Raw genomic sequence first — 26,666 nt, 5'->3', positions numbered from 1 at the left:
ACGCCCCGCCCTGGAGCTGCAGGGAGGCCAGCGTGCGCATGGACCAAGGCACCCGCCTCACCCACAGATCTGCTCAGAGCTGCAGCCGGAGGGCGTCGCCCCTGAGGCAGGAGGCTCCCGTGGCCGATGGGACAGACCAGGACCCGGGTGGACATAGCCCAATCTGCATCCCAGCATCCCAGGTGCCCCGCAGCAGCCTTCAAGTGGATTCCTCGTCAACGCTGGACTCAGCCTCTCAGACTTAGCGCCCTGGCTGCGCACCAGTGAGCGGGACCCTGCGATTTCCACGTGGCACCTGCCCTGGCGCTCTGTCCCTCACATGTGCCGAGAGTCTGATGAGCACCCCACCCTGCCTTCTCCACTCACCCATTGCCCCTTCGTCTCCTACCGCCCCCAAGAAACCCTGAGGACCCCGGTCCCCTGTCCCCCCGTACATGCTGCTGTGGCCCCAAGGAGCCAAGCCGACCATCCCAGGGGCAAACTCTTCCCTCCCCAGGGGCAGCACCCAAGCTCCTCGGGCCTGGAGTGTGGACGGGAGCCCTCCAGCTGGGTCCTGCTACCGAGTGGGGCCAGGAAGGGGCCAGGACAAGATTCCCTTTCAGGCCCCAAGGGCCGACGCCCTGCACAGCGTGCCACTATGCACTGACCGCGCACGGCCGCATCCGTGCACGAATGGTGCAGATTGTTCATTATGCAGGGACGGTGCAGATCTGGCTACTATGACTCGACACAATTCAGTCTTTATCCCTCCCTGTGTCAATGAGCTTGAAGAATAGTTCCCATTGGCAAAACCGTTCCCATTGGGTGCGTATCGGGAAAGAATGGGTGGCCATGAATCATTCAATAAGTCGATTCTTACTGAAATCAATGACTCATTATCTGGGTAAGAACCGATGCACAGAGTTTTCTATCTGGAAGAAAACGCCACGCAGGTGATAACTCCCGAATCAGCACACAGAGGGCAGCTGTGCCGAGCACAGTCCCCTGCGGAGTCTGTGGCCCCCACCCGGCCAGCCTGGGCTCCGCGTTCCCGGAGGGAGGCTGAGCAGCTTGGCCTCGGGGCAGGAGAAACGCAGCGTCCCTCCATGCCCCTCAAGGCTCCAGGAGACAAGTGTCCTCCCAGGAGCAGGGTGTGTCCCCCCCCAGACACAGAGGGACACGTGGAGGGAGGGTCTGCCATCCCAGAGTTTTTGGGGTGAAGGGACCTCAGAAGCACATCCTCTGGAACATGTGCCTCTTGTTTCTCGCAGGGGACCCAACGCCTGGGGATGGCAGTCGGTGGCCTGGGCACAGCCAGGCCCCCGTCTCACAGCCGACACTCCCACTGTGCCTGCATTGTTGTAGAAAATTGTTCATGAAGGACAACTCGAGACCATCGACATGCACGACTCTTAGGGTGCAGCTCAGTGCATCGTCACACTGCTTGGATGGGGTCTCCAGGAACTCCAGATGACCCTCCCCAAAGCCACTCAAGTTCACTACGGAACCCTAGGCTCACCCTGTTGTGCCTCGTGCTGTCTGTGGGTGCCGGACTTCAGGCCCTAATGTGTCACATGCCTTGAGCATCCCCGCATGTGACTCACGCCTGGGTAGGCCTGAGCTGCCTGGGTGGGGGCACCTGCTGGCTCAGTCTCAGCTGGGGTTGCTCAACCCCATTCTCCAGCAGCTGCACCCACAGCACCCCCAGGACCCACCACATTCTGTTCCAATCCGAGACCTCTTGCTGAGTCGTGAAAGCAGCGTGGGCTCAGGGGTTTGGGAGGTTTGCTTGACACAGGAGTATCTAGGAAGGCAGGCGGCGTGTGCCCGGGGGCATGGGCATGGCTCTCCGCTTTGCACCTTAGGGGACTGAGGAAGCCATCCCCTGGAATGGCGGCCCCAGGCAAGGGGCGGGACACCCCACCACCTGCCAAAGAGCACAGAGACTCCTAGAACAGAGGAGGGTGCATCTCAGCAGAGCCAGCCTGGGCAGCTGCACCCCCACTTTGCTGGGGCATATCCCCAAGGAGTGAGGGTCCGCTGCTGCAGGGCCAGACCAAGCGGAGCGGGCTCAGGACGCCCTTCCGTAAGGACCCCCTTCCTCCGCCTCCGAGAGCTCCCTCTGCGGCGTCAGAGAAAGCCATTGTGCAGCCCCTGCGGACGGCCCAGGGCCACACTGGCCCCAGAGGACAAAGGGCCATCCTTCTTGGGACACTGGCCTCTGTCACCGCTCCACGCAGCGCGGACCCCACCCCAGCTGGTACGCAAAGGGGCTACTTCTTGTTTTGTTTCATTTTTGTGTTTTCTTCTTCTTTTAAAATAAAAATGGTAGAGGCCCCTGGGGCTACATTTATGCCCTGCCATGGACTGTGGTTTCTCACTGAGCTCCCACCGGCCACTCTGCATCCCCTCCTCCACTGATCCCCTCAGCACTGACTGAGCACCCCATCTGGCACAGCTCCACGCTGGGGAGAATTCCTGTCCCCAGGGGACGTGCTTGACCGGCAGCGGCAGCGAGGCTGGCTGCAGGCTAATGCTAGCACAAACACATGCTCACTGTGAACCCCGAAGGCCCAGGGAGACAGTGGTAAGCAGAGTCAGGGGAAAGGGCAGCTGGAGGCTGTTCAGATCAGACCTTTCCTGGGGGAGTTTTGGCTGGACGAGGAAGACGTGTGGGGAGAGGGCTGGAGGCAGACTGACAGCGCGTGCCAAGGCCCTGGGGCAGGGTTGAATTGGGGGCAGTGGGTACAGCAGGAGTCGGGCTGGGGCAGACGCCAAACGCGGCAGGAGAGGGGCCTGTCTCAAAAGCCTGGGAGGAGGGAAGGGCCCTGGTGTTCCTCCTAAAGGCAGTGGGAAGGCAAAGCTTCCTGGGCTCAGGTGGGGACAGCCAGGCAGCCAGAGGGGTGCAGGCAGGGAGGGGGGAGACCCTGGGGGACCAGCTGTGCCGCATCCCTGAGCCAGGTACAAATGCAGGTTCCTGGGCCTACCTGACTCCTGACTCTATTTCAGCAGATAACGCACACAAGCTTGAGCAGCACTGTGCAGACAGCAGGGGATGGCTGCAGAGACAGACAGGGGACTGGCCGGGTGGCCTCAGTGCCTGCATAACAGCAGTGGGGCCCCAAGGGCCACAGGAGTCCCACCAGTGCTGGGACCCCACCTGGCCATGCTCACCTCCGAAACCGGGCGAGTCGCAGGGTCTAGCCGCTGGGGTGCCCAGGCCACCATGACAGCGCCGAGCCGACTTGTTGAGGCCGGGCAAGGACGGGTTGCAGCTTGTGACGAGGCTGCTGTCTGTGCCTCGTGAAGTGCTAAGCAGAGGCCAGCGGTCCCTCTCCTACATCCTGCCCAGGCTCCCACAGACAGCAGGAGGTCGGCACTGGGTCCAGGCAGGCCAGCGTCCCCACTGCCACCTGTGTGCCCACCGCCTAGCCACCTGCCCCTCTCCACTCCTACTCACGCTGCACTTCCCGCCTTGACCCCAGCCCCGCCTCAGCCTGCGTCAGCCCAGGGGGCTTGCCGTGTCTGCCTCTGCTGCTGGAGCCACCCCATCACGCCCCCCCGCCGCGAGGCTTCCGTGGGTGCACCTAGACCACTCCTCTGGGTGGCTCCCAATCCACCGTGGCCCCGGTCTCCCCCCAGACCTGACACAGAACGAGGCCCCAAAAGGCAGGATTTAGCGGAGACCCTGAACTCAAATCTGACCTCCCTGTGGACCCTCCTTAAACTCAGTTGCTCCTCCTGAAAATGAATCCCAAGGGGTCTCTCTGGGCGCAGCGCGGGAGAGCTGCGGGCATGGGGCCTGCCAGCCTCACCCAACACCACAAGCGGCCGTGTGGGGAGGCTCCAGGCCCATCTCCCCAGCCCCAGGCACAGCCCAGCAGGCTGCGCCAACACGGCCTGTGCCCACAGCCGGCTACCAGGACCTCAGCAGAGAACAAAAAGGGCTGTGTGGGGCCCCTGGGCGCTTTTCATGGGTGAAGTGATGCTGGAAGACCCCCAGGTGCTGCAGCTCTGGACCACAGGTCACACAGCACCAGATAAATGACATTAAAACGCAGCACCCTGAGAACAGAGTGATGCTCACGGTCACAGCAGCCAAAGGTAGAAGCACCCCAGTGTCTACGACAGATAAACACAGAGTGGTATCTGCACACGATGGACTATTACTCAGCCTTAAAAAGGAAGGAAATTCTGACACAGTCCAGTGAGGATGAACCTTGCGGACATTATACTCAGTGAAGAAAGCCAGGCACGGAAGATAAATCCTGCATCATTCCAGGCACTGCAGGCCCCACAGGAGTGAAGCTCACAGAGACAGAAAGCAGGATGGGGGTGCCAGGGGCTGGGGAGGGTGTGGGGTTAGGACTTCGTGGGGACAGAGTCCTGGAGGTGACACTGGTGATGGTTGCACATACAAGGTGCTTAATGCCCCGAACACTTTGCGATGGCTAGAATGATAAATGCTGTGTGTGGTTTGCCACCATTGAAACACACACAAAGCACCACGGGCCCTGACCACAGGCCCAGCTCCTGGCGGGGGGCCCCAAGCTGCCGAGGGTGGCACCTCCCCCCAGCCTCTGGAGCCCCCAGACATTCTGTGTGAAACTAAACAGGAGGGAGGTGGAACCCTGCAGCCAGCAGGGACAGGAGAGCCCCCCCACCGCCTCGGGGTGCACAGGCCGAGGCCTCGGGTAACAAAGGCCTAAGAACAGTCGGGAAGGATCAGGCCTCAAACAGGGCTGGAAACGGAACTAGGTTCCGAGCCCTACAGTCCACAGCTGAGTGTCCTTTTAAGTAGAAATGCTATGTTCCACGAATAAAATAAATTGGAAGATATTTTTATACTTAGAAAAATGGATTATAGCTCTTGGCAACGCGCATACTGCGGCAGGCACTTTCAGACTCTCTGGAAAACCATAATTTAAACCAAACCCGGTGCTGTTGGCATCTGGTCACCTGGCCATCACCCTGGGGCGCCGCTGGTCAGAGGGCAGTGTCCATCCTTTGGAGGGGAGGGTGCGCAGGAAGCCACGCCCAGGCCCACCATCTGAAGGGCCGGGGCAGGGTCCGCAGAGGGAGTGCATTTGAGGCAGTGACGCCCGTGGCCACCATCCCTCTCCTCCCTCCACCCCCAGCAAAGCCAGGGTCACGGAGCCTTGAACGCTGTCCTCCGCGTCCTGGGCAATCCATCCCACCGCCCCAGGGAAGGCAAGTTACAGAAAATGAGCAAACAAAATGCGGCCGCGGGGCTCCCAGACACGGGGCCTGACGGGGCTGCCCGGGGCTGCCGCGATTCCACCCGGAACAGTAATAACAGTAATTATTGTAATGTATGTCCCATAACTCACCCCAGCCACCCAACATGCCACTTTTTCCTTCCAGATTCCTTACTGAGCATCTTTGATTCCTTTAAATGTGGCCTTCACCCACGCTACCCCGCGTGTTTACCCTGCACACGAGGGGCCGCCCACATCACAGGAGCACCCTCCACGCCAGGCCCCACGGGCACTCCCTGCCGCCCACCCCGTCCGGCTGGGATCTAAGGAGATTGATGAAGGTGCCTGGCGTTCCTGCCGCGGCCAGGCAGCGAGGGCCCGGCACACCCACTCACGGACAGCCCATAAGTCACAGCCTGAGCCGTCGGGGGCTCAGGGCCCGACTGTGCCAATTGAGGTTGTAGCCAGGAAGCAGGCATCCGCCCACAGAGCCCAGACATCCCGCCCACTACAGCCGGGGTCCAGCCAGGGGCTTAAGGCAGCCTTTGTACCTGAACCTGTGGCCCGGCCCGGGAGGGGAAGGGCCGTGGGGGGTGCTTGGATCTGCCAGGACAATATATTTGGGGAACTCCAGTTACATGGGGTGACTTCACTCTTTCCCTTCACAAAATTGCCTCCACACGTCCCTGGGCTTGGAGGGGAGCCAGCCGCAGCCCTGTGCCTGGAGCATGGGACGGGCGTCTGCAGGAAGACGGGGTGACTGCCCAGACCCCCACGGTGCCAAGGGCTTGGCAGTCTCCAGGGGCTGTAGGGCCCTGCTTTGAAGGAGCTCACAGCCCGGGGAAAGGGGGAGGTCAGCTTGTGAAGGAGGGTCACAGTCTGCCCGGGGGTGCTGTCCTGCAATGAAGGTGGGGAGAAGAGGCGAGAGTGCGTAGGCAGGGGCTCCGTGAGAAGCAGGGACAGCCAGCATCAAGGCCTGGGGGCTCCAGGGTGGGCAGGACAGCACCTGCTCTGCTCCTGGGGCCCTGAGCCAGCCTACAGGACAGTCCCCTAGGCAGTCCCATGCCCACTGGGCCCAGGGCACAGCGACGCCAGCCTCTCTTGTCCTCACCCCTCCTGGGATTAGGCTGGGCCTGGGGCATGGATGGAGGGCGTTTCCTCTGCTGGGGAGAAGGCTCTTAGAGGTGCGTGTGCTATGGACATGAGACGGGGTGGCGGGGGGTGTTCTGCTCACTATGGTGGCCAGCAGGTGGCAAGTACATTAGCGGGAACAGGTGCATTAGCGGGAATAGGGGGGCAGAGAACAACAGACAGAGCCCCCTCCCCACACCAGGCACAGCAGATGGCACTTGAGAGAATTATCCCATTTACTCTTCCCGCCGTCTGTGAGCTCTGGGGACCTGGGCCCAGGAAACCTGCCAGGCAAAGGATGAAGCCCAAGGCCTCCCTGTCCACACAGAGCTTTGACTCCTCCACTGTGTCCCCTTACACGGGTCAGGAAGGAGCAGGTCCTGGGCCCCAGGTTGGGCCTTGCAGGTGCCACAAGAGCATTTGGGCAGAGAGCTGGCCCTCCCCACACGTGTTCTGTCGGGAGGAGGAAGCACGTAGATTCAGAACACCCTGGGGCCACCTCAGCTCCTCATTTCTGCTCTAAGCTCTGATGACACAATTGGCACTTGGGCAATGTCTTTGGAATCGAATTAGAAGATTTGCACCATTTTGTGAACACAGAAGAGGGGGAAGGAAAGGCCAAGCCAAGACCCATGGGGCCCAGTCTGGCTGGGGGTCCAGTGCTCGGTCACTAGCTGAGCTCAGCGTTCATCAGAGCTGGGCAGCAGACAGATGGGCTGAGCCCTTTGGGGTCTTGAAGGATGCATAGGAGTTTGGCAGGCAGAGCAGGAACAAGAACAGAGAGGATGGGGGCCACTGAGACGTGCCTCTGCCAACTTCCTGTTCCCCGAGCATCTCCCCCATCAAGCTGGAGCCCCGGACTCAGGGCAGGGCCGCATCCTGCCATCATGAGTATACGCTCAGGGCCAGGCAACACCAGGTACAACACCAGCACTCAACAAACACCCAGAAGGAGGCAGGGGAGGGGAGGTTACAGAATCCTGATCAATTGGGGGCCAAGAGTGTGTGGTGGAAAAGGAGCCATAAATAGGTGGAAGGGTCATGGACATGGACTGGAGACAGGCCACCCTGCGGCTCCCCCCAGCCATCCCTGCCCCTCACCTCAGCCCTGGCCTCCCCACCCCTGGGCCAGCCCCACCCAGTCCACTGGAGGCTGAGCCGACTCCCAGCACCGCCCCCCAGGCCTGGGTGTCAGCACCTACTGGGACAGTCTCAGGCCCGGGGACAGGCCCGGCTGGGACGCTGGCCGCATCCTCCTCTGTCTTCTCTATTTCCTGGGTTGGTTTTTTTTTAAACCCGAAGCGAAGCCAACAGGAGATGATTCTGTGGCTAGCTGGGCAGCTGAGCCCAGGGTCAGAACCACGGCCCCGCCTGCCTGCCGTCCTTCCTCCACACTTCCTCTGTGGCCCGGGCTACCCCTGGGTCTTTTGGCTCCTGCCTCAGTTTCCTTCCCTAGGGGAGACAGGTGCACACCCACCCCCACGCGAAGGTCTGCCCAGAGCCCGGCCCAGGCCGAGCCTGTGGGCTCCAGCTCAGGAAAGGGTGCGCCACGGTCAAGAGAAACCTGGACTTTCTCTGCCTGCTCTGGCCGGGTCTCAGGCTGTTCTGCGCGTGCCCCTCGCGGGAGGTGGGAACCGTGAGTCATTTCCTGTGCTGGCAGCTCCGGAAGCGGAATGGGTCTGCTCGGGTTCCCAGAAGTGCGGCGGCAATGGGGACGCAGACGGGCTGCCGGGGAGATGAGTAAATGCCCTCCTGAAATAGCCGGGACTGGATAGGGGCACAGAGCGCGAGGCCAAGCCCTGAAATAGCTCGCCCCACGGCAGCTGGGGGTGCGGGGAAGGGCATGGGGCCCTGTGTCGGCCTCCCAGACCCAGAGGTGACTTGGGCCAGCCCACGCAAGCGTCTGAGGCCTCACGGACCCCGAAATGCCTAGGGCTTCCAGCCTGTCAAGGAGACAGAAACAGTCACAGGAATAAGGGCCTGATGAACTGTGCTGCAGCCTATGGTGGGAGCAGGCAGCGGCCACGGAGAAGCTGGGAGGCAGGATGTGTCCACTGGCAACCAGTGACAATTAAGCAGAGACCGAGGAGAAGCAAATGGTGATGACGCCGAGGGTGGGGTGGGGGTCCCAGTACAGACAGAGGCCGTGGGGCAGCAAAGTACCAGGCAGATTCCAGGATCTGGGAACTACAGGGTCACTCGGGCCCCTCCTGCCCATCACGCCAGAGGCTCACGCCTATTTCAGAGAGAGACAAACCCACAGAGGATTTCATCAAGAAATGGGTGCAACCAGCTCCGCACAACCAAGGTCTCTGGTGCCGCGTGGACAGCAGCCTGCAGGGCAGGAGCCCAGCAAGGGACCCTGACCCTGACAGCTGGAGAGACAGAAGAAGCCCAAGGCTTCAGCCCCAGAGCCCAAGGTGGGGTCTCCCGAGGAGGGGAAGCTTCTCTTCTTGCAACAGCAGGAGCCTCTGGATAAAAGTGTGGGTCCCTCACTCCTGAGACAGATGCAAGCAGGAGAAACCAATGTTCTGGGAGCCTTGAGTTGATGGATCAGAACACTGGGCAGAAAAGGCAGTGGTCGCCTGGTCGTAGACCTGGGGGGTCTGTAAGCACGAGCATTAGCACCTAATGTGGGTGGTGCGTGTGCAGCATTCGCGCAGCATAAGTCGAACGAGAACAGCGGCTGCAGCCCGCACCTGCTGCCCACCGCCCTCACTCCATACCACGCTGCCGATATTTTTATAGTATCCCTTAAATGGCGCGCGCTGCCACTCTGGACCAAAACATTAGAAACATCACTCGGAAAGAAGAGTTTGTAGACCCGAGCTCGGTAGCGACCTAGTGCTGCACCGAGAGTCAAGTCTTCCAGCCGGACCTGGAAAGACGTGGAATTTTCCAAAGATAGCGAGCGATACTCACATCCACCTCTCCTTGGTCAATCACGTAGAAATTATCCCCTTCGTTCCCTGTAATAAAAGAAAAAGGACAACAGATGTATAACGCAGTAGTACATCAAGACACATAAGTTACAGTCGTTTTTGTTTTTGCAAACAACTTTTGCAACACGGTCTTACAGACCGTCACCAAGACAGACCCTGGGTCCCACCAGTTTTTTTTAACGACAAGATGATGGAAACATATTGAGTTAACTTGTTAAACAGACTGGTCTTGAGTTTCATTAGTCAATTTTCTCAAGGATAGACGGTGAAGGTTTTATGCTAATATATATTTTTAAATGCATAGTCCATTTTCCCCCACGGGCTTTGGCTCAGAGGAGAAGGCAGAACATACCTTGCTGTATAACGGTCTCCCCAGCGATGTGCGTGACGGGGAACATGGCGTCGAATATGTCACTGAAAGACAAGACACGACACATTGGTGACTGCAGGAGGCACTGGCGCTTTGAAGCCGCCTCCCTTAACTTGACATGGAAAAACGCAAGCTGTACGCCCACCAACTCACAGTCTCGTTCACATCAGTTCACAGTCACCAGGAAAAACGGAAAACGCCATGAGAGAAGAAGAAAATTAAAATCCTTCATAACCCCGCTGTCGGGAGACAAACGCCGCCAGCCCTCAGCCCACAACCTTCCCGACCCACTTCTGTTCTGTGCGCAGATGTGTCTGCTGTTTTGGTTTTTACAGAAAGGGGATCACACTATACACTGTTTTGGGCTCCACTTCAAAAAACAAAAGTAACAATAGATTGTGAACGTTTCTCATGTCAGAAAATACGATTCTACTATGATAGGACAATCAGACGACGTGCTTTTTACTTTTCTTTTTTTCAGGGAGAACACTTTTCCTCAAAGGAGTGTCCCGGGACTCTGGATGCAGGAACGAGATGAGGTTCTTGCCTCTAGGCAGAAAGCTCAGGCCTGTCCACGGCTCGAGCCGCCGCGGAAGCCGGCGAGGCTGACTCTCGCAGGCTGTGCACCCGGCAGCCCGGCCATTCAGGTTTCTAAATGTGGATGTGGAATGGACAATGCAGACAGATCCCAGGGCAGTGAGGAGGAGATGGCACCCCCAAGCTGGCACCTGTTGATCGCAAAGGATAGGTGCACCTGTCCCAGAACCCTCTGCTGTGCCGGGCCTGCAACCAGAACACACTTCTGAGATGCAGCAACTACCACTGGGGAGCAGGTGGCCCCGAGGGCTCCAACAGCGGGGCTGGAGACCCCAGGTAGGGAGCGTATTGTGTTGCGATGCTCCAAGGGTAGCTTCCTTCCTGCCCTGACCACATCAAAAGGACATTCCTGGAAACCTTTGCTGCCTGGGAAAGTCGAGGCGAGCGTCAGAGGACCTGCAGGTACTCGTGACACCCAGGTCTGCTTAGCCACCTAGAAGCAAAGGCAGAATCAAAGATCCAGACAGCCCTGTGCCCTCCTGCCTCCCGGGGCCGGGATATATAAATAGGAAACTCAAAATAGTGGTTGTTTCCTCTCTATTTAAAACATGCTTCTTTTCTAAGTTCTGGTTCCCAAGTTCACTAACTCAGCTTCCTGTTTCCTGCATTCTCTCAGGAGGAGGGTGTCACCCGGAGGGTCCCATGGGCAGAGGGGCTGTGGGCAGGTCTGCGGAGCCTCCCCTGCCCTCCCTGCTGGGTGGCGAGGACCTGGCCCAGCTGCTCCAAGCCCTGCCCCGGCATCTGGACCCCCGGCAGGGATGTTTCCTGACCACAGCATCCCGGGTGAGTGTCTGGGGGAGCCATCCTGGCACTGTTTTTAAACTGCATTTCTTCACAACCACAAAATAAGGGTTCTCAGAATGAAAGATCTTTAAGAAATGATTTTATAATTCCTCCCTCTTTTTTAAAAATTTTCAACATATAATGGTAAAATATTTCCAAAAACGCCATAACTAATCACACAGACACTGTGTACCTACACCCACCCTGCTTGGGCAGATGTGGACATGTCCCTCCTGGAAAGGCATCGCAGAGACAGCTGCAGCCCCCAGGTGTGGGGACGCATTCTCTGTGTTGTCACTTCTCACGTGTGCATCCAGGGAAGGGGCCGCTACTACATGGCGTCTTTATCATTGACCTCAAGGCAGCTTGTGCAACTCTACTCCCCTCGACACGTTTTCTGAAACGCATTTAGGTGACAACGCAGATCTGTTGAGCTCTACCCACTGCCTGGTGCCCTTTGTGTGAATAACCGCGGTTCCCTGTCTATTCCTGCCCAGAAAGACATTCCAAGTGTCCCCGCGTTTCTGCAGTCACAGACTGGGCCGCAATGAACCTCACAGACTCCCCAAGGTTGGCAGATAAAAGTGACTGCACCCCCATCTTTGGGGCTGATACTTCACTGGTGCATTTCTACTTGGGCCTGAGCAGAGGCAGGGGGTAGCCAAAACCTACCCAAGCCACTGCCCGTCCCGGTGCCTCTGCCTCCTGCAGCACCTCCGTACTTGTGCTGCTAACCTGCTGGTGATGGTTTCCTGACTTCCTGCCTCCCCCCACCCGCAGCTGAGTGTGAGTTCTAAGAATGAAGACCATGGGCTTGCTGCAGTCTGCTGCCCAGGGCCCACCCAGGCCTGACTCAGCAGGTCCTTGGTACAGCATGGGTGCATGGGTGGGTGGATGGGTAGATGGGTGGATGGGTGGTTGGGTGGATGGGTGGATGGGTGGCTGGATGGATGGGTGGGTGGATGGGTGGATAGGTGGCTGAAAGGACAGGTGGGTGGATGGGTGGTTGGGTGGATGGTTGGATGGTGGGTGGGTGAATGGATGGGTGGATGGATAAACTGACAGTTGAATGGATGAGAGGAAGGAAGGAAGGAAGGAAAGTGAGTGGGAAGACAGATGGCTGGGTGGATGGCTGGAAGGATGGCACAGCCTTCCCTGAGTACTTGCAGCAAATAACAAATGCTGGTGGCGTGACTACCCTTTGGACAATCAGTTCCACATTTAGAAACTTAAACAACTGGATGAATATGAAAAGATGATGATATTCACTGAAGCACTACTTATGTTAGACCAAAACAAAAAAATAAACCCCAAAATGTACAACAAGAGAGGATTTATTAAATAAATCACAGGACTTCCAAATAATATTACATCATGTGGCCACTAAAAATAGTAAGGTAGATACATGTGATAAAGAAAAAAGATGTTCACAATGCTGTCGGTGGAAAAAGTGGTTGATAAAACAGCACAATTTGAAAAGACAGTAACAACCTAGAAAACCACATCCCACAATGTAACAGCAACTGTGTTGGGGTGCAGAGGGGATGGAAGTTAGGTGATTTTAATGTGTCTTTTCTTTTTTTGTTCTTTGATGACTTAAACTGATCTCTATTTTCTAATGTCCTATAACTAACTTGCATATCCGTGTCTTTTTTTAAAATGAGGCAGTTTGTCATTGGGGAAAACACCACACCCACCCGTAAGGGCAGACTTGATGATTTTAATATTTTTAAAGCAATCAGAAGAGGCAAACTCTAGACTTTAAAATGTTAAAACATGCTTTCCAAGTGTGGTACAGACTCCAATCCTATAACGCATACGGAAGCGTGCGGGGCAGAAACCAACAGCTTTGCTCACAGCCAGACACACGTTCAAAAGGCACGTCAAACAGAGTGCCAAATACACCTCCAAATTTATCATACATGCGCTAACCCTCATTGCCTCTCATCCAAAGAACTGAAAGCAAGTAATTTGGCGAAACGTTTTGATCTTTAAACATGCTCCAGTATGTGCAGCAAAGGCTGGGCCGGCCCGGCGAGGGGCCCGAGACCCAGCCTGGCACGGGGAGGGCAGCACCGCCCCGACCACAGCACCGGCCCCGTCATCTTCTCAGAAATGCTGTTTCCTTCCACCTCCGACAGCTCCGGGTTTCCCCGGCCACAGCAAGAGCAGGTTGTGACTCGCACAGGCATCCTCACCTAAGAATGTGTTTCCAGAACCCCCCTCAGCCTTCAAGGACCTTCCCCCAAACCCTGGCAGTGGATCCTCCCAGAGCAGGGGCAGGGGAGTGAGGTCCCCACAGGGGTGGGCGGGGGACACCGGTGAATGTGACTGCGAGGTTCAGGGCAGCGTGGGGGTGTTGAGCACAGGGTGGGGAGAGGCAGGCTCTGTACTTCCGGAGGCTCACGGGAGGCCCACGTCGGCCCAATCCGGCCAGCCGGGACTGTCGGCACGTAAATCGGACAAGAGAACATGCTGTGCCATGGTGTGGGATGGTTGGGAGCCCCCCTGCCTTCACCAAGATTCATCTGGGTCTTTCGACAAAACTCCCTGCCTGCTGAAGCAATTCTCTTTTAAAATGTTAGCAGCTGATCTGAGTCCTCAGGCGACGCCAAATTCCCTTCACCCACAAGAAAGCATCGTGACATTCTGTTATTTGAACTTCACAACTATAGGACCGTATCACCTCTCCCACTTTATAGATGGGGAAATTGAGGCCCAGAAAGCCAGGGAGGGTGCAGCTGAGAGCAGAGAGTCCCCCAAGGGCCCATTCCTGCCTCCAGGCCGCACATACACTGGGCAGGGGTATCAGCCCCTCGCTGGGCAGGACAGGGCGCAGTGCCCAGCATGTACAGGCCCCGCCCCGTGCGGCCGCGCTCACTGGCAAAACAAAATAACATCTCTCTGGAGAGGCTCTCGGGGCCTGGGAAGGTCAGAGCAGCCCCGACAGAGCTCCCCATCGAGCCCCTGCATACAGGACAGCCCAGGATCAGCTTCCACTTCTAGGCAAACCTGGCCACCCCCTGACCCCACCAGGCTGGCCCCAGCTGGCTTTGTTCTCTGCACTCCCAGGGACCAGGCAGGAAACAGCGGCATAATCCCAGGGTCTTTCCCAAAACCCGTGTCCTGCCAGCAGTGGGTCTTGTCCGGACCGGGGCGGCCTCGTCCAAGCCATGCCCTCCAGGTTTCGCCGGTGCAGGCTGTGGCCACCAGACAGCACCTCCTTGCCCCTCCTGGCTGTGACATCGTCAGCCGCCCACAGACCCCACAGCTTGCAGGCCTAGAACTCCCCCTTTCTCACTAACTCTCTGAAGCTGTGGCTTCCCAGCTGTTCCCCCGGAATTGATGTTTTCAAAGACTCATTCCAGACGACATCTGACCGTGAGGCCAAAATGCTTCCTCCAGTGAATCCCAACTTGATACATTTTTGGAAAAAAAAATTATGCAAACAGGGATGCACTATCTTGGGCTTTTTATTCCCCATTAAATAAAAGTAGTTTAAATGTGAATCACAGATAATCTAAACCCCACTACACAAGTGCCATTTTAAAAGCTAATTCTTGGCTTGCAAGCAAATGTCCTGAACACAACCTGTTCGCAGGTCACTCCTTTGGGCCAAGTAGTTTCAGGCCAGCCAGCCAAAGGTGAGCACTTGTCACATGGGGTGGATGGTCCCCACTGTCACTTGCTGTCACCTGTTCAGCCCCAGTGGATCTCCTGGCCTCAGCCCTCTGCCCCCTGTCCTGGCAGGAGACAGAGCCGGGGTACAGCCCCTAGGTGTGAACAGGGGGTTACCATGGAAACAGGGTCTTACCTAAATCCCGTCCAGTCAGTCCACCTGCCCCAGAATGAGAAAGGCCTAATAGCCAGGTCCCAGGGTAAAATACCAGCTCCTCCCTGTCAGTTTCCGTGACCCAAGGTCAAACTAGGTGCCAGGGCAGGTGGCCTCCTAGTCAGAACACAGGGCTGGGGAGGCCAGATACCCTGGGCTGGGCAACCCCAGGATGAGAGGGCAGGGCAGCCCCTGGTGGCCCCAAACATCATAGCCCAGCAGAATGGCCCTTGTAGGATCAGGCCACAGGGGATGCTAAGGAACCCCATCCACCCCACCACCCACCATGCTTCTCTCCCCAGAGTAGAATACACAGACCCTTGAGGCCAGGGGTCAGCGAGTGTCCTACAAAATGCCATCATGCCTGCGCATAAGGTCAAGACCAGTCACGGAAAGACCTGCTGCCTGTGCTCCAAAGCAAATCCTCTAATGCTGAGCGCTCCTGGAGCACAGGGTCTCTCTGCCACCCTAGGGGCTGCAGCAGGCACCTGGCCCCTCCAGTGCAGAGCCGAGGGCAGACTCCCCATGGCGGTTGCAAACCCCTCCTGGGGCCAGCGCAGGGCTTGCCCAGCCGAACGTGCAGCCTCTCAGCTATGGGCTGGCTGGGGAAGCCGAGACACCCCCACAACCTGCACAAATGCTGCCAGAGCCCCGCACTTCTCCCCGAGGTGGGAGTCCTCCAGCCCTAAACCCAGGGCCATGAAGGCTACTCTTGGCCAACAGCATGGGCAGGGATAAGGCAGGCAGATCCAGGCACCTAGGCTGCAGCCTCGGCCAGGTGCCCGCTAGGCCTGACAGAGCCACGGACCACGCATCTGGCCACGCCTGCATTTTGTGGGACACCCTGTTCCAGCTTCTTTTCTTAAACCTCAGATGCAAATATGTAAGACATTCCCTGACCCGCTCTTGTTTGATTTATACATTTACCGCCCCCCATCCACAGGCAATTGCTCTAAAATGTCCGAGGCATCTCCCTTTGTATATTTTCTCTTAAGATACAGAATCCCGAGCTGCGTGCATCCCCCATGGTACTGTGCTGCAGATTCATGCTGCTTCATCTCCACCGACAGTGCATCCCAGATCGACCCGCTCGGACCGCCACGTCTACGCCGTATCTTTGAACCACCGTTTGTTTTCTTTTGTATTTCCCTGCAAGCCCTGAGCTGCTTTTCCAGGGCTCGCTCGCATTTCCTCTTCTGCAAATTTCCTGTTCACATCTTTTGCCCATCTTGATACTGAGGTTGGTATCTTTTTTTCCTGCTGATTTGCAGGAATGCCTTGTGTGTTTTAGAAATTGGTTCTTGTCCATTGTAGACGTGGCGGATATCTGCCTACAGCCGGTTCTCTGAACTTTTCTGAGATGCCCTGCATTGAGTAGACAACTTTCACGTAATGTAATCTCGTTGTGCTTTGTGGTTTGTGCCCTGCGAGTACATCCCCATGACCGAGTGGAGTGACACAACTGTCCACAGTGCCGCTCTGGTCGGCTCGGGCCACTGTAACAGAGCACCAAGGAAACTGAGCAGCTTAAACGGACACTTATTCCTCAAGCTTGGAGGCTGGAAGTCCAAGGCCAGGTGTGGCCGACTTGGCTCCTGGTGGGGCCACTTCCTGGCTTGGAGGCCACCATCCTGCTGTGTCTTTGCTCTGCAGAGGGTGCTCCGGCCCCTCAGAAGGGCACTAATCGCATCATGGCCCCTACCCCCGGCCCACCCCCCACCCTGTGACTCCCATGGCCCCCACCTCCAAACACCATCACACTGGGGGTCAGGGCTTCAACATTTGGATTCAAGCGGTATGGGGGTGGGGCAATTCGGTCCTTAGCGATTACCTTCCGACATACACATGGTTTCCACTTTCATTTTCAGTCAATCCCACAGAGCAGTGGTCCCCAACCTTTTTGCCACCAGGAACTGGTTTCACGGAAGACAATTTTTCCCCAGACCAGTGGGGGTGAGGGAGGAGGCAGAGCTCAGGTGGTGATGCGCACCCGCCCGGGGTTGGGGAGCACAGCCACAGAGGTCTGGTTTTATTTTTCCACAGATGGTCACCCACTAATCAGCCACCCCTGGTTACACTACAGCACACCACGTGCCAGGCAGCTCCCCAGTGTTATTACGGGTTGAATTGCATCCCCAAAAATCTGTATGTTGGAGTCCTAATCCCAGGACCTCAGAATGAGGTCTAATTTGGAGACCAGGTCGTTGCAGTTGTAATCAGCTAAGACCAGGTCACAGGCTCACGCCACATCCAATGCGACTGGCGTCCTTATGGAAGGCAGGAAGAGTACCATGTGCAGGGACAGACACTCGCAGAGGGAAGAGGCCGTGAAGACACAGAGGGAAGACAGACGTCCCCAGCCACGGAGGGGCCTGGGATGGATCCTCCTGCATAGCCCTTGGAGGAACCAGCCCTGCCGACACTCGGATCTTGGGCTTCTGCCTCCAGAGCTGTGAAACGACAGATTTCTGTTGTCAAGGCCTCCCAGGCCAGGGTACTGTGTTAACGGCAGCCCTAGGAAACTAACAGTGTTTTACATGTAGTTGCTCATTTAACTCTCACGACAGCCTTGTGACATTTATCATCACAACTCCCATTAACCTGATTTACAGGCGGCAGGAGGACTGAGGCACAGAGAGGTTGAGGAACTTGCCCAAGGTCACACAGCTAGTAAGTGGTTGTGCTGGGATTCAAAATCGGGTGATCTGGCTCCTGACCACCTCATGAAACTGCTCTTTGCAGCATTTGAGCCTCAGGCTCCGGGGTGCACCGTGGTCTCCCTAGGCTGCTCTGCAGCCCCTTCCTGCAGGTACCACACCCCACTCAACTTCTGGGGAATAAGACCCTCTCCTTTGCTCTTCTGTTTCAAAGGTGCTTAGCTATTTGCAAACTTTATTCTCTCCATTTACATTTCAGCATGTGTTTACCACCTCCCAGTAACCAGTGTGATGCTAATTGTGACTGCTCTGCATGTACAGGTGAATTCCAGGGAGACACTATCGTATTCAGTCCTCCCATCCAAGCACAGAGATGCCTCCCCATCTATTCAGGTCAGGTTGTGCGTCCTCTGTTGAGGTTTAAAACTTTCCCCTTAGAGTCTCCCAAGAGTCTCATCCTTTATCAAGTAAGCACCACTTTTCAGTGGGTGTTGCTCTTGCGAATGGCGTCTTTGTAAGCCTGTTCCCCAGTCCTGTCGTGCGTCCTCTCCTCCCACCAGGCCCCACGGCTGCTGCTTTTTTTTTTTCGTTGAGACAGATTTAATATCTTGATTGTGACAGAAAGAAGTCTATATTTTTAAATTAATTTTTAAAATCGACAAATAAAAATTGTATATATTTACGGATCTCTTGGGCTTCTTAGTACTGATTTCTGTGAGTTGAGTTAGCATCAACTGTGAACACTCACAATCAGCTAAGAGTTTTTCTGCAGATTCCGGGTGGTTTACCCAGAGATGGTCACATTTGTCTCCTCTTGTCCCTTCCAGTTCTTACTTCTCTTGGTTTTTTTCCCATATAGCATCGCCAGGACCCTAAAGCAAAGTCAAACCACTGCAGCAACCACAGCGTTGTCTTGGTCTCTCCCTTAAAGAGCATGTAACCAAAGCTCTTCCATTACGATGTTGCTCTGTGCTGGGCGCACACGCCCTTTGCTAAATTTAGGAATTTCCCTTCTATTCTTAGTTTGTTAGGACTTTTTATAACAGTTGTTGAACTTTATCAAAGTCTTTTTCAGCATCTATGGGTATATCATACGATTTTCCCCCTACAACCTATGAACGTGGTAACTTACACAGAATATTCTGAGGTTGAATCATGCTTGAATTCTGGATAACTCTACTTTTTTTTTTTGTAACGTCTTCATAAAGATGGGCTGAGGCCAAGATGGCATCAGCCTGGATAACCCTACTTGATCAGGTTGCGTGATTTAAAAAAATAAAATCAAAAAGCACACTGTTGGATTTGTTTGGTTGTTTACGATTTTTGCATTTACGTTCAATGGGCCTATACTTTTCCTTGTTTGTCTCATCCCTGCCAAGCTTTGGGACTAAGATCAAACTGGCGTCATGCACTGAGCTGGCAGCTTTCTCTTGTTTTCTGTTTTCTAGAGTGACCTGAAAAGAGTGGACGGTTTGTTGAAGTTTGACAGAACTCTCCCATGGGCTGTTAGGGAGGGAAGGTCCTTGGTCACTATTTCATCTCACTCAGTGCGTCTCCGTCTCTTTGGGTTTTCTCTCTCTTCATGTGCCAATGTTGGTGCCATTTGCAAAGGGAGCTCCCAACATTTAAAAATTGAGAGAGTTCATAAAATCCAAATTTTTGGCTTTTCTTTCGGGGGGAAAAAGTGGGGGGAGATCTGGCCGCATGGGGCCTTGGTTATCACAAAGCAAGAATCCTCCCCTTGGTAGGAGCACAGTGTTCTCCGGTGGCCACGATCCCCGGGGGCGGGTCCCCATCACCCGCCAACTCCTGGGCCCCCAGGATCCCAGGTTTGCAGCCGCAGGGGCTCCCTGTTCCGTGGGGGTGAGGGAAGCACATCGGGGTAGTACAATGCCTAACCCTGCCTGGAGGGACCCAAGGGGCTGAGTCTCCAAGGATGAACCCGTCTGTGAAGTGGGCATCGCAACACGCCTCCCCTCCTACACCGCGGGGATGATTCACTGAGACCCTGACGCTTGTGAAGCACTTAGCGAAGTAAGGAGCCTTCACGTCGGCAGCTGCTGCGATCGTTTCTGGCTCCAGCCCCTACAGAGCCCCTTCTCCCAGCCCCACTGAAATGCTCAAACGTGTCTCAGGACCCCCCGGGAATGAGGCAAAAGGAGCGTTCTGTGCCTGATTCGGTGAGTGTCTCGTGAGGCTGTTATGGCCTCATTCTTTTTTATTGGCTTACATGACTAATGTATTGTGGAACTGCAGCCAGAGGTGGCCTGACAGGTAAACACCTCCCTGCCCTCACCCCTGCAAAGAACCCTGCCGAGCAAACAGGTTCAGCCAGTTCTCGGAGCTGTGGCCACCCAAGGGGGGAGGGAGCCGCAGCCAGCCAGAGCCTAGCTCAGACCTGAACACCTGGGCCCACCAGGGCTGGGGGCCGCAGGGGTGTGGGGGGAGTGGCCGGGAAGGATCCCAGCACTACTCACACCTCTAATCCAACCCCCCAACAACCCACATTTCTGCATTTTAGAAATATCCCCTTGAGATTAAAAAAAAAGAATTTTTGTGACTTTTAAACAAAAGCATCATGACGTTGACAAGATCAACATGCAGGACCATCTCCAGTGACAAAGAAAGCAGACTGAGTTAGCACGTCCACCTTCTCTGCAACTTTATCTCTTCTACTTTTTATTGTGAAAATGTTTAAACCTTCACAAGGAAGGGGAGGTGTCAGAGCCAGGACACGTGGTTATACCCCCTCCCCGACCCCTGTATTGTCAAAAGAGCAGAACACTCCCCACATATGCACCAACAGTAGGTCTGCAAAGACAAGTACATATGTGTATTGACAGGGAACAGAAGGGAATTATGAGTGATGAAAACAGAACGTTAAAGAAAAGCCCTGCTGGGTGCAGAACACTGTTCAAATGCACACTAACGTGTTTTTCCGACTTCCAAGTGATGCCACAACTGACACACGGTCTCCAGCCTGCTTGAGAAACGGCTTGAAGGACTTAGCTTGCTGCCCGTGCCTGGGAGGGTTTCTCTCCACTGCAACTGGGCCTCCAGGTCACTGTTATTCCAAGAAAGGCAGCGTGGAACCCTGGAGCTGGTTCCGCAGCTCCCTCTGCTCCATTCTGTGCCCAGCCCCAGGGACAGAGGGGCCCTGTCTGCCAGGGGCCCAGCACCCCAGACGCAGTGTCCCCACATTGTGTTTAGGCTCTTCCACTGTTTGGATGAAAGCTCAGTCCATTTCTCTGTTGACTGCAAGTTTCCAAATAATTCTCTCTAAACAGCCATAACTCAGTCCCAGCGGCCGGCTGTGGGGGAGGCGAGGCTGCCTGCTCCTTGCTGGCTCACCAGGAGTGTGACAACTGCAAACCCTCCAGGAGCTTCTGCCACCTCTTGCCTGCAGGGCCGGCTCCTCATGATGACAAAGATTCTTCGCTTGGCCAAACGTTAGGCTCTGAACTGTCTTCCTGGCCGTCTGTCACTTCCTTGAAAAGAACCCTGCTAAGTCAGTTTACCCAGAACCCGATGGCCAATATCTGGTCTTCCTCCATATCTGAGCAGACTCCTCATCCCCCATCTTCCCCGGCGATGTCTGGTCACCTTGGCCTGTCTTCAGCAAGATTCCTATTAGGTCTGGCTAGTTCCTATTAGCCAGAATGCCCTGACCCCAATGGTTCCTCTTGGTCATTTTCCATCCATTCACCCCGATCTGCCCGTAGGTCGTAAACTTCCACTGGCCTGTGTTGTGTTTGGAGCTGAACCCATCACTCTGCCCCACTGCAAGACCCCATTGCGGTGGTCTCTGCACCTGTCACGAGGGTCCTGGGTAAAATCTCCCTTACTGCTTGAATAACCACCACATACCTTTTCCCTTAATGCTGGTGCCGGAGAGCAAAGCACAGGGCGCCCAACGCCGGGGCGGGTGCAGCTATGAAGCCCCAGAGGGAGGCGCGAGCGAGTGTCCACTCTGGCCCGTACATCTAGGGAAATGGGTGGAGGGTCAGAAATTCCTCTCGTGCATTCTTGAGCTTCCAACCAGAATCGCCAGCCCCCACCTCTGGCCGTGGTGCCCCACCCTGGATGTCACGGTGTCCCCAGACGCCCAGGACAACCCTGCGCTTCCAAATCGGAATCCAGTCCGGGTGGAGACCAGCACCTGCAGGTTTAGGTCGGTGAAAGTGAACTTTTCTCTTAAAAACGTGGGTGCCCTTTGAACCAGCCAGGTTTTTTCCCTCATATTTCCTCTACAGAAACAAGTTTTAAAATATATAAACTGTGGCTACCAGGCTGTTCACCACGGTGCTGCTTGCAGTTATGTGGGTGTGAGACACCCAACAGTTAGTGACTGTTAATTAAATTACAGAACGGAGTACAAGGTGGTGACATAAAATGGGGCTCCATCCATCTATGGAGACTGGAATAATGTTCACTGTAAGTCTACTGATTTAAAAAAATGGGCTACGCAGCAAAATCTGACAGATTTGCAAGGAGAAACAGACAGATACGCTATTATGGTTGAGGGCTTCAGAGCCCCCCAACCAGTGACTGACAGATCCCGCAGCAGGGAATTCGGAAGGACACAGGTGAACTGAACAGCACCATTGACTAACAGGATCTAACTGGCATTTATAGAATGTACATTCTTCTCAAGCTCACAGGAAACATTCACCAAGATAGACCACACTCCAGGCCACACAATACACCTGAACAAATGTAAAATAATGCAAATCGTACAATGTCTGCTTTCCCAGCAGAAAGGAATTAAATTAGAAATCATAACAGAAAGATAGCTAGAAAATACCAAAATGTTTGGAGATTAAACAACACACTTCTAAGTAACACAGGGGTCAGAGAAGAAAGCTTATGGGAAATTGAAGAATAACTTGAACTAAATGAAAATACAACTTATCATAATTTGTGGATGTAGCAAAGTAATGCTTAGAGGGAAAGCTATAGTGTTAAATATGTATATTAGAAAAGAATATCTAAAATCAATACCCTAAGCTTCCACATTGGGAAACTATAATAAGAAGCACAAATTAAATCCAGAGCGACAAAAAGAAAAGAAATAACAAAAATTAGCGCAGAAATCAATGAAATTGAAAACAGGAAATTAATAGGAAAAAAATCAACAAAGTTGGTTCTTTGACTAGATCAATGAAAATCTATAAACCTCTAGCCAGGCTAACCAAGGGAAAAAGAGAGAAGACACAATTTCTAATAACAGATATGAAGAGGGGACATCGCTGTAGATCCAAGGGACATTAAAAAGATAATAAAAGAACATTATGAACAACTCTATACCCACACATTTGATAATACAGATAAAATAGGCCAATTCCTTGAAATATACAGTCTATCAAAATTCACACAAGAAGAATAAGGCAATCCGATTAGGCTATATCTATTAAATAAATTGAATAAAAAATCATTAACTTTCCAAAACAAAATGCACTGAGCCCAGATGGGTTCACTGATGAATCTATCAAACATTTAGGGAGAAATTATGCCAATTCTCTACATGACCTTCCAAAAAACAGAAGCGGAAGGGACACTTTCTAGATCACTCTGTAAGAACAGCATTAACACCAAATAAGACAAAGATGTTACAAGAAAGGAAAATTACAGACCAACATCTTTCGTGACCATAGATGCAAACACTCTCTGCGAAATATTAGCAAATCGAATCCAACCATATATAAAAAGAACCCTACAATGTGGAAAGGTCAGATATATTCTAAGTATGCGAGACTGATACATTTTAAAAATCAATTGATGTAATCCATCCCATCAACAGGCTTAAGAAGGAAAATAATATGATCAAATCAACAGATGTGGAAAAAGCACTTGACAAAACCCAGTAGCCATTCATGATTTTAAAAAAACCTCAGTGAACTGAGATTCTAGGGGAACCTTATACTTACTGGTGGGAACTCAAAGCTTTCCTGCTGAGAACAGGAACAGCGCAAGGATGTCCCCCTCCCACCACCCCTAGTCAATAGCACACTGGAAGTCCCACTAATGCAGTAAGACGAGGAAAGGAAATAAATGATATGGAGATTGGGAAGGAAGAAATAAAACTGTTTTTCTCCACAAATGACATGGTCGTCTATGCAGAAAACCCCAAAGAATCAGCAACAACAACAAACGCCTGGAACTAATAAGCATTTACAGCAAAGTTTGCAGGATACAAGGTGAATATACAAAAGCCAACAGCTTTCCTATATATCAGCAATGAACAATGGAAATTAGAAATTAAAAACAATACCATTTATATTAGCATCAGAAAAGAGAAATACTTGGTTATAAATCTAACAAAACAAGTACAAGAGCTGTATGAGGAGAGCCACCCAGCTCCGATGAAAGGAATCAAAGGTCAAATAGATGGGGAGATAGCCCATGTTCATGGACGAAAAGACTCGATGCTGTCAAGACATCAGTTTTTTGATGTTCTTGATCTATAGATTCAGTGCAATCCCAACCCAAATCCCAGACAGTTATTTTGGAGATATCAACAAACTGATTTTAACGTTTATATGGAAAGGCAAACGACTCAGAATAGCTAATACAATGTTGAAGGAAAAAAACAAAGCCAAAAGCCTGACTCTCTCCAACTGTAAGACACACTATAGCCAGGCTCAGTGGCTCACGCCTGTAGTCCCAGCACCCTGGGAGGCCAAGGTGGGAGGATCAGTTAAGGTTAGGAATTTAAGGCCAGTCTGCACAATAGCGAGACTCCATCTCTACAAAAAATAGAAAAATTAGCCAGGCATGGTGGCCACACCTGTAGTCCCAGCTACTCCGGAGGCTGAAGCAGGAGAATTGCTTAAGGCCAGGAGTTGGAGATTGCAGTGAGCTGTGATGATGCCACTGCTCTCTGGCCTGGGTGACAGAGCGAGACCCTGGCTCAAAAAGAAAGGAAGACATACTATAAACCTACAGTAACCGAGACAGTGCGGTATTGCTGAAAGCACATATAGTAGTTCAATAGAATAGAACAGAAAGCCCCAAAGTAGATCCACACAAACATAGTAACATCTGCTCTTTGACAGAGGAGCAAAGGCAATTCAGTGAAGAAAGGAGAGTCTCTCTCTGCAACAAGCGGTGCTGGAACAACTGGACGTCCACGGGCGAAATCTAGACACAGACCTCACTCACAAAAGTTAACTCAAAATGGATCACAGTTTAGCTAAAAATATAATAAAACTTCTGGAAGACAGCACAGGAGAAAATCTGGATGCCCTTGAGTCTGGCGATGACTTTTTAATACAACACCAAAAGCACGATAAATGAAAAAAAGATAAGTTGGACTTCACTAAAATTAAAAACTTTTGCTTCACAAAACACACCGTTAAGAGACTGAAAAGAGGAGCCACGGACTGGGAGAAAATATTTGCAAAACATATATACGATAAAAGGGCTTGTTTCCAAAATAGACAAAGAGCCCTTAAAACTCAACAACACAAAAGCAGACCATCTGATCCAAATGTAGGCAAGAGATCTGAACAGACCCCTCGCCGAGATTTACAGGTGGCAAAGGAGGACATGAAAGATGCTTCGCATCGTGTGTCGTCAGGGAACTGCAAACCAAACGACGAGATGCCGCCGCCTGCCTGTTACAATGACCGAAATCCATAGCCCTGACAACACCCGGTGACGGTGAGGATATGGCGTGACAGGAATCTGGTTCACAGTTGGTGGGAATGGAAAATGGTGCGGCCACTTTTCAGGACAGCAGGTGGTTTCTTACAAAGTGAGACAGTCTTACCACACGGTCCAGCAACCACGCCCCTCGTATTTGCCCAGAAGAGTTGAAAACTTACATCCACACAAAAACCCACACGTGAATGTTTACGGCAGCTTTACTCCAAATGGTCACAAAACGGAAGCCATCAAGATGCCCTTCAGCAGGTGAACAGATAAACTGTGGTCCGTCCAGACAGTGGAATATTACGCAACAATAAAAAGAAATGAGCTATCGAGCTACAAAAATACATGAAGAAAACTTAAAGGCATTCTGCTAAGTGAAAGCAGCCAGTCTGGAAAGCCCACCCTCTGTGTGATTCCAATTACAGGACACTCTGGAAAAGACAACACTACGCGGACAGAAAAAGACAGTGGGTGCCAGGGGCTGGGGAGAGGGAGGAACAGGCCGGGCCCAGGGGTTTAGAGCAGTTAAACTATTATTCTGTGTGATATTATGATGGTTGATACGTGTCATTGTAAGTTTGTCCAAAGCCACAGAATGACAACACAAAGCCCGAGTGCATCGGTCTCGGTGTGTCGATTGTAACAATGCGACACACTCATGTGAGGGGTAGCAGGAGAGGCAATTGTGGGTGAGGGGTGATATAGGAACTCTCTACACTTTCTGCACAATTTCTTTGAAAATGAAGAAACTGCTCTAAAGAACAAAAGCCTGTTATTTTTAAAAATGGGTTACAAAGCAGTACATGTGGTATGCACAGCTTTTCCTAAGCAAACCCGTATCTGGGGTGGGTGGGACTCCCTGCACCATGGCGCGGTCAGCAGAGGGGATGGGAATCTGAGCACGTTGCATTTTTTCCTGTCCATGGGGTAGAATGAGTAATGTACTCTCTGGTTTTTCTTGTGATGAGCATGTATCACTTTCCTAATCAGAAAAAACCAAATCTCATCTTGAAAGAAAGGAAAAGTGAACTTTGGAGTCAGCACCAGGTGGGAGCGAAGGGAACTGGTGTTTACTAAATGCTCACAGGAGGGCTTCACTCCTCATGGTGAACTTTTACACCTCATTGTGCAGATGGGGAGACTGAGGCAGAGACTAAGTGAAGACTAAGTGACAATGACGTACCCAGGACCATGCAGTGCATAAAAGACAGAGCCAGGTGTGGCCCGGTTGGTCCGACAGCAAAGGTCCACTCCACCCCGTGCACAGGAGCTGCGTGCCCCCATCTGCTGGGAAGTGAGGACCAACATCGCCACCTGGGGGCCCCCAGGACAAAGGCTGGCGGCAGAGGACCTCCCAATCACCCTTCCTGAGGAGGGTGCCATGGCCCTACGAGGTGGGGCACTAGGGGAGCTGTTTCATTGAGAGCCCCACCTCTAGCTGACCAGCCCCCCTACAGGGTGCCAGGGAAGGAGGGTGGACACTAGAGGCCACTGAAGTGGCCG

At 53.4% G+C, this 26,666-nt stretch overlaps 1 protein-coding gene across 1 annotated transcript in view; it reads right to left on the bottom strand.

The window, feature by feature from the left end:
* The window catches only part of PRKAR1B (protein kinase, cAMP-dependent, regulatory, type I, beta), a 143,607-nt gene that overhangs the window by 34,638 nt on the left and 82,303 nt on the right, over positions 1-26,666 (bottom strand). Inside the window, exons 6-7 of the mRNA XM_012639082.1 lie at positions 9,624-9,685; positions 9,252-9,298 (exon numbers count right to left, since the gene is read on the bottom strand). Coding sequence (XP_012494536.1) covers positions 9,252-9,298; positions 9,624-9,685 — 109 coding nt within the window. The remainder of the gene's footprint in view (positions 1-9,251; positions 9,299-9,623; positions 9,686-26,666) is intronic.

This window comes from Propithecus coquereli, unplaced genomic scaffold, assembly GCF_000956105.1.
Source record: "Propithecus coquereli isolate 6110/MARCELLA unplaced genomic scaffold, Pcoq_1.0 Scaffold137, whole genome shotgun sequence".
NCBI lineage: Eukaryota > Metazoa > Chordata > Mammalia > Primates > Indriidae > Propithecus > Propithecus coquereli.
The sequence above is the reverse complement of the archived record's forward strand: the minus strand, read 5'-3'. Positions and strand labels throughout refer to the sequence as shown.